General features: G+C 39.0%; 1 protein-coding gene across 1 annotated transcript in view; it reads left to right on the plus strand.

Annotated features, from left to right (window-relative positions):
* AGBL3 (AGBL carboxypeptidase 3) overlaps window positions 1-8,629 on the plus strand; it is a 69,043-nt gene that overhangs the window by 59,023 nt on the left and 1,391 nt on the right. The window contains exons 19-20 of the mRNA XM_070423939.1: window positions 756-990; window positions 5,072-8,613. Coding sequence (XP_070280040.1) covers window positions 756-990; window positions 5,072-5,489 — 653 coding nt within the window. The 3' untranslated portion in view covers window positions 5,490-8,613. The remainder of the gene's footprint in view (window positions 1-755; window positions 991-5,071; window positions 8,614-8,629) is intronic.

Genomic DNA, 8,629 nt, shown 5'->3' on the forward strand with positions numbered 1-8,629 from the left:
TCACCCTTCTGGCCATGGCCACCACCCTGGTCCAAACTATCACCTTCTCTCCTAGCTTAGTTCACTAACCGTCCAAGAGATAAGATTGCTATTTCAGTAACCTCCCTGCTTGTCCAACCTTGTCCCTGTTTAATATATTCTTACCTCAGCCACCAGCATTATCCTTTTAAGAGGAACCTAAGATGTGACACTCCTCTGCTCAAAGCCTGAGGTTCCTCCCCATTTCACACTCAATAGAAGTTAAAGTCCTTACAATGGCCTTGAGGCCCTATGTAAACGGAGCCCACCCACGTTACACCTATGTACCTACCTGAGCTCTCATCTCTTTCCCTTTGTTCATTCTCCTTTAGCCATTGTGCCATCACTTGGTATTCCTTGAACACACTGCCATGCTCCCAGCTCAGGGCCTTTGCACTTCCTGTTCCCCTTGTCAAGAATGCTCTTTCCTCTGAAAGCTGTTTGACTCGCTTACTCCTTTGGCACATCAGCATCACAGGGAGGCCGTCTCTGAACACCTTTTTAAAAATAGGAATCAACCTTTTCCCCAAGAATTCTCTGTTCCCTTCCCCAGCTTCACTCTACCCCATAAACTTTATCATTATCTAACATATTATATATTCACTTGTTTATTTATTTTCTGCCCTGTAATTAAAAAATAAGCTTCAGATAGAATTCTTGGCACATACGGCTCAATAAATACTTATTGAGTCAATTCAGTTTCTACATCTATGCATATTGTTGTGGTTGTCCCTCAGATCTGCATAGCAACCTGAAAAGCAAAATGAGACAATCTGCATCTTTCCAAAGCAAGAAGACTCATGTAAATTGGACAGATGATGAAAAAAGAATCTACAGGGATAAAAGAATAGCTCAAACTGAAGAAATATTGCAATATTTGATGCCTGTCATGGAAAGCACAACAAATGTGAGAACCGATCAGATAAAACAGATATTCAAACCTCGCACCAACTTCCAAATCCAACATCAATTGTAAGTCAATACAATTTTGTCATTATTAACTATTTAATACATTCTTTCTTAAGGAAACAAGATTAATTAATTCATTATCCTAAGAAAGAAACATGGGTGGGCAAAGGCGGGGGAAAAGGAGACACCCGCAATTATGTTAATATTAAAAATTTTTATTAAAAAATAAATGAATAAATAAAGATGAAATTAGAATAGTGGCAGCTATACCACATTGGACACGGACAAAGATCCAAAGCCATATGAAAATATTGGCTATGTGAAGAAGTAAGTTAGCTGGCCTTATTTGATTGTTTATTCGCATGAAAACACTCATTAATTCGAATCTGTGACTAAAGTATGCATTAATAAAGTATGACCAGCCCTAACCGGTTTGGCTCAGTGGATAGAGCATCGGCCTGCAGACTGAAAGGTCCCAAGTTCGATTCCTGTCAAGGGCATGTACCTTGGTTGCGGGCAAATCTCCAGTAGGAGGTGTGCAGGAGGCAGCTGATTGATGTTTCTAACTCTCTATCCCTCTCCCTTCCTCTCTGTAAAAAAATCAATAAAATATAAAAAATAATAATAATAAAGTATGACCATAGACTGACTTGAAGTTTCTCAGATGGGTTTAAACTTAATAATCCTAGGGGGCAACTCAAGTTACTTCAGCTTATTGATACTCAGAGAAATACTCAGATTTCTTTTAAAGATTAAAAAAAATAGGACCAACACTAAGGCCAAAAGGAAACCTATATAAATAAAAGTAAGACAATGACAAGCTGAAAATAAGAAACATAATACTAATATTATCAACAAATTTTGAAAAACTGCTTTCTATGTGCTAGACACAGTTCTGTGTTTATACATACATTTTACCTTCTACACATGAGGAAACTGAGGCACAAAGCAGTTACTTGTTCAAGGTCACACAGCGAGTAGGGAGCAGAATTGGAGTCAACCCAACCAGACATTCTGAGTCCAGAGTCTTTTATCACAATGCTTTGACATTTCTTCTTATAAGTGAAAAACAGAGGACCAATATACTTCATATTCAAAGCTAGCCTACAAATCAATGACAAAATTATGAATATTTCAATAGGAAAATGGGCAATTTCTATGAACCAGAAATTCACCAAGAAAAAAAAAGGATGTGGCCAATGAACATTTTTAATTGTTTAATTTCACTTAAATCCAAAGAAGGCAAATTAAAACAATAATGACATGCTGTTCATTTTTGCCTCTCATTGGAAGAATTCATTCACTAATTGTTGGAATGTAAACTTACAGAGTTCCTTGAAGACAGTCCAACAATATAAATGAAAAATCCTTAATATTTATATTCATTTTAATAAGAAATTTTACTTTAGAAATTGATCCTAAAGACAAAAAAAAAAAAAAACTAGGTAAAGGCAACAGGATTTCTGTAGTGATGTTCATTTCAGTATTGTTTATAAGAACTAAAGAAAAAAGAAACAATTTTGAAAAAGAATAATAAAATAGAAAGCACCAATCTATCTGATTTCAACATCCTGTGGTATATAGCTACTGCGATCAAGAGAGTATAGTATGGAGGAGGAACAGGCATACACTGAGTGGCCAGATTATTATGACCACCCCATAAGTACAATGAAGTGAATTAGTTATGCAAATAATAATAAAACCTTGAGAGTATTTGCTTAGGAAGTTTTCAGTATTCAGTATTCAGGAAGTGTCAATGAAGTACTGATGGGGTGGTCATAATAATCTGGCCACTCAGTGTATATATCAATGGAACCAAACAGAGGGCCTAGAAATAGACCCATACAAATGCTTGATGAATTTTAACAAAAGTGCAAAAGCAATTCGATGAAGGAGAGATAGAATTTTCAACCAATGTTGCTAGAACAATTAGATATTCATAGGCAAAAAAAAAGAAAGAAATTTGACCTAAATTCATTTCTTATACAAAAAGTAATAATAATAATTGAAAATGTATCATGGATTTAACTGCACAACATAAATCTATAAAACTTATGGGAAAAAATAGGAACTCTTTATACAAATTGGGCAAAAAGTTATACTTTACACCCAAAAGCATAATCCATAAAGAAAAGTAGATGTTAGACTTCATCAAAATAACAGTGTTTGCCCTTCAAAAGACACAGTTAAAAAGATAAAAACCTATAAAATAGGAGGAAATATTTGCAAACCGCTTAAAAAAGAGACTGGTATCTAGCCCGGCCAGCACAGCTCAGTGATTGAGTGGCGACCTATGTACCAGGAGGTCACAGTTCAATTCGAGGTCAGGGCACATGCCCAGGTTGAGGGCTCAATCCCAAGTATGGTGTGTGCAGGAGGCAGTCAGTCAATGATTATCATTGATGTTTTTATCTCTCCCTCTCCCTTCCTCTCTGAAATCAATAAAAATATTTTTTTTAAAAAAGACTGTTATCTAAATTAAAGAAGTCTCAAAATGTAACAGTATAAATATTTCATTCAGAAAATGAGCAAAATGTAGGAGGAACACGTTTTACCAAACAGAACATACAGATGGCACATAACCACACAAAAACATGTTCCACACCATGAACCATTAGGGAAATGCAAATTAAAACCGCAATGAGAGAGCTGCACGCTATCAGAATGGCTAAAATAAAAAAAATAGGGGTAGCACTGAATGCTGAGGAGGGCACAAAGAAATTGGGTCACTCAGACATTGCTTGTGGGAATGTAAAGTGGCCCAGCCACTCTGGAAAACAGCTTTACAGTTTCTTTAAAAATACATATGTAACTATAACTACCATATGACCCAGAAATTGCTCTCCTGGGCATTCATCCCAGAGAAATGAAAACTTATATTCACACCAAAACCTGGACACGGATGTTTATAGCAGCTTAATCTGTCAGTAGCCACACACTGGGAGCAATCTGCATGTCCTCCAATGGAGGAATTATTAAGCACCCTGTGGTAATCCAGTCCATTCAGCAAGAATGGCTGATACACAGAACAACCTGGATCAATCTTCAGAGGGTGGTGCTGGGTGAAAACAGCCAGTCCCAGAGGTTATACATGGTAGGATTCTGCTTATATAACATTCTTGAGATAAAGTGAATATAATTCAGACAACGGGTTAATGACTGCCAGGAGTTAAGGAGGAGCTGGCCAAGGAGGAAAGTGGGTATGTCTATCAGAGGGGAACAGGAGGGAATTGTTCTGGACCTCGACAATGTCAGTGGCTACTAGTATATCCTGATTATATTGTACTATTGTTTTGCAAGATACTACATCTGGAGGAAACTGGGGGCAGGGTACATGGGACCTCTCTGTATTATTTCTTCCAACTGTAGATGAGTCTGCAATCATCTCAAAACGTTTTCTGGTTTCTTGTTTCGTTTTTTTATTGATTTCAGAGAGGAAGGGAGAGGGAGAAAGAGATAGAAACATCAATGATGAGAGAGAATCATTGATCAGCTACTTTCTGCACGCCCCACACTGGGGATTGAGCCTACAACCCAGGCATGTGTCCTGACTGGAAATCAAACAGTGACCTTCTGGTTCATAGGTCGACGCTCAACCACTGAGCCGTGCCAGCTGGGCTCAAAATTAATGTTTTAACTAAAAAAAATAGTTGAGATTTTTGTGGTAAAAAATGGGATTCTAAAGAAAGCTGAGGTACTTTAAGCAACTGCAACTTGTAATGTATAAAACCTCCCTCTCTCAAGGAAAACTCCTTTTTCTTGGATGTACAGTGATCTTTTTACTGACCACAGAAAAAACTTAGAGTATGTATACTGAGCTCATTCTAATAGAATAAACAGATTTGATTTGTGGAAATTTAAAGGACATTTCCTTCCACTAGATGTATAAGTAAGGAGCTGAGGCCCAGAGTGCCCATTAATATACCAGGAAGCCTAGGGTCAGGGCAAGTCTCCAAATAAACCTAGCCTCTGGGCATTTAGAAATGCAGAATTGGAGGCATGCTGAAAAATCATAACCAGGGATATAGTGATAAAAGTCTTAAGGGAGGATGAACTCACCAAAGGAGAAAAAATAGACTTATACTATTACAAGTTCCTAGGATACGTGCTGGGCAAAAACTCACGCACTTTATTTCTTTTCTAGAGTAAATTCAGCTACTTATGTAAATTTGGGCGGCGCATCTTGGGCACCATCGGGTCATATCCCTTTTATAGGCCAAAGGAACCTCCTGGCAAGCTCTTCAGGATGGCTCCAGTCTGTGCCCCAAAAGTCGTGTGAAAGCCTGTCACGTCTCAGAGGGCACAAGAAAAGGAAAGCATGTTCTGCAGTCAGTGCCATGAAGACTAAAGACATGAAACCTGTCAGCAGCAAATGGGAGATTCCTTCCTCAGGTTTTGAGAAGTACGTGAATATTACCAAAGGCCAGAATCCTCACGCTGAAGAATTCAACCAGCAAACCTCCATGCGGATAGCCCCCAATCCAACTCAAACTAACGATGAGCAGCCAAATAAGAATGAGGGACAACCCATCTTCCATTTGAAGTTCCAAAGGCAGAAATAATCTAGCTTTATGCTACTCTGAAGACTGTGGGTGAAAGATAACATATGCTTACCTATTAAAAAGAAAAGAGAAAGAGAAGCCCTCTCCATCCCTCTTATCACCATTTCTCTCCCTCCACATGCATATGCATATACTAAACTACAAACCCTGGATACTCCATCTTCTGTAGTGAGAACATCTTTCAGAAATATAAAAGGGAATCTGGAGCCCTGGTCAGTGTGGTGCAGTGGCTAGAGCAGTGATGGCGAACCTTTGAGCTCGGCATGTCAGCATTTTGAAAAACCCTAACTTAACTCTGGTGCCGTGTCACATATAGAAATTTTTTTATATTTGCAACCATAGTAAAACAAAGATTTATATTTTTTATATTTTATATATTTAAATGCCATTTAACAAAGAAAAATCAACCAAAATAATGAGTTCATGTGTCACCTCTGACACACGTGTCATAGGTTCGCCATCACTGGGCTAGAGCATTGTCCCATGCACTGAAGGGTCATGGGTTCGATTCCTAGTCAAGGGCACGTACCTGAGTTGCAGTTACAGGGTGTGTGGGGCGGCAGCCAATCGATGTGTCTCACATCAATGTTTCTCTCTCTCTCTCTCTCTCTCTCTCTCTCTCTCTCCCCCTCCCTCCCTCCCTTCCTCTCTCTCTCTCTCTCCTTCTCTCCTTCCCTTACTCCTTCCTTTCCATTCCCTAAAAATATGGAAAAAAATATTCTCAGGTGAGGATTAACAAACAAAAGAGAAAACAGCAGATTTTTAAATTTTCTTAAGTATTATACTAGTATTTAATTTTTGTCAAGATGGAAAAAAAAAATCTCTGAATTTCTGATTTCTTCCAAAATGATTTATTTATACAACACCAAAAAAACTAAGCACTCAGGAAGGAATGACCTGTACTATCACTGACTTTAATGTCCCTACTAGGCCCTTGAATGAATCAGTCAACAAAAAACATTTCCTGAATTGTTGTTAGATCTGTAGTGTGCTAGAAACAATTGGTGATTTTTAAAAAAGACATTTCTCCCTCCCAGTTGGTGTGGCTCAGTGTCGTGGACCTATGAATCAGGAGGTCATAGTTCAATTCCTGGTCAGGGCACATGTCCAGGTTGTGGGCCCGATCCCCAGTAGGGGGGCATGAAGAAGGCAGCCAATCCATGATTCTCTCTCATCATTGATGTTTCTGTCTCACCCTCTCCACTCCTCTCTGAAATCAATAAATATATGTATTTTTTAAAAAGACATTTCTCTCCACTGCAAGATTACTGTATAATTGTACATATAAAACATACATGACTAAAATAATGCAGATGAGATAGTGCATAGTAAAGTGCTAAGATCTGAACAATTTTAAAAATACTATATTAAAAGAGGCTAATTAAAAGGAAATAAAAGGTATACAACCTGGAAAAGGACGAAGTAAAACTGTATTTATTCACAGAGAAGAAGATTGTAAATGTAGAAAATCCCTGCTGGAAGTAATAAGCAATTATGGCAAGGTTGCAAGATACAAAGTTAATATACAAAAGTCAATCATTATCTTAGATACCAAGCAATGAATATTGAAATTAAAAACAATACCGTTTACCTTAGCACCAAAAAAAAGAAATACTTAGATGTTAATCTAATTTACTCAAGATCTATATGAGGAAACACCATGAAACTCTAATGGAAGAAAAAAACCTCAAGAAATGGAAAGTTATCCCATGTACATGCACAGGAAGGCTCAATATTGTCAAGAGGTCAGAACTTCCCAATTAGATCTATAGATGAGGTGAAATCCCAATCAAAATTCTAGCAAGTTAATATTGATTGATTTGATTCTAAAATTTGTGTAGAAAGGCAAAAGATTTAGAATATCCAATGCAATGTTAAAGGGAAGAACCAAGTCAGAGGACTGATGTCATCCGACTATACAACTTTAAAAAAATGGACTATAAAGCTATAGTAATCAAGACCATATGGCCCTGGCCAGTTTGGCTCAGTGGATAGAGCGTCGGCCTGCGGACTCAAGGGTCCCAGGTTCGATTCTGGTCAAGGGCATGTTCCTTGGTTGCAGGCACATCCCCAGTAGGGAGTGTGCAGGAGGCAGCTGATGTTTCTCTCTCATCAATGTTTCTAACTCTATCCCTCTCCTTCCTCTCTGTAAGAAAATCAATAAAATATTTTAAAAAACAACAACACAATATGGTGTTGGCGACAGTAAATTCTATGTCCAGCAGAAGAAAAAAAAAGCAAAGATTGAGGCCACTGTGAAAGGAGGACTGAGTATCTGCTACGACCCCATCTGGCAGCCGTGACCCAGCTTCTGCATTGTCTTTGGCTCCCCACACATGGCAACCGTGATGCCTGGCGCAGCCTAGGGTCTGGCGTTGGCATCGATGCTACTGACAAGGGCAGAAGGGCGTTTATAAGGTGAAATGAAAGACATCCACTAACTTATCGGCTGTTATCCTGAGGTCATTAAATTGGTCTCTTATAATTAGGCTTTAAAATAATGATCTGCCGCCACCACCAAGAAAAGTTGTTTCATCTTTACGGCAGAGGGGTGAGCACCCTTCCTACACATAAAAGGAGTCTGCTTCTTAAGTCATTTTCCCCCAAAAACGTAAATCTTTACTATGGCTGAATTCATTATTTTCAGAAACATGTTATAAACTCTTAATTGGCAATTTCTCTTTGAAATAAATTATAAACAAAGGAACAATGATCCCTTTGTTAATAGTTGGGCCATCTTCACTCCTCACCACCAAGCCTGGTAAGAGCCTCTGTTCTCCACATTCATGGGCAGACCATTGACCCAAACCGTGGTCCCCAGACCAGCCTCTGCTGACACCATCCCTTCTCCTGGAGGCTGTGTGGGGGGATTGTTCATGGCTGTGGGCCTGGGCCCGAGTCTCCCGGAGAGACACTAGGGGTGTGAGGTGTTTTTTCAAAGAAACAACAGATGGCAAATCCAACTGGTAGAATGCTACAGTCCCGTCTCGACGGTAACCACTGTTCTGAAGATAGCTGTGTGCGGAGGATGGCAGGGCCACACCCTGGGACAGGAGCCAGGTCTCGAAGCCATGCCCTTGGAGAACGCAGGACTGATCACACTCCACTGGAAAGACATGAAATGGTAAGACAGCGACAGT

The sequence above is a fragment of the Myotis yumanensis genome, unplaced genomic scaffold (genome assembly GCF_028538775.1).
Source record: "Myotis yumanensis isolate MYYU_CA2020_CCGP unplaced genomic scaffold, mMyoYum1.0.hap1 SCAF_9, whole genome shotgun sequence".
Taxonomy (NCBI): Eukaryota; Metazoa; Chordata; class Mammalia; order Chiroptera; family Vespertilionidae; genus Myotis; species Myotis yumanensis.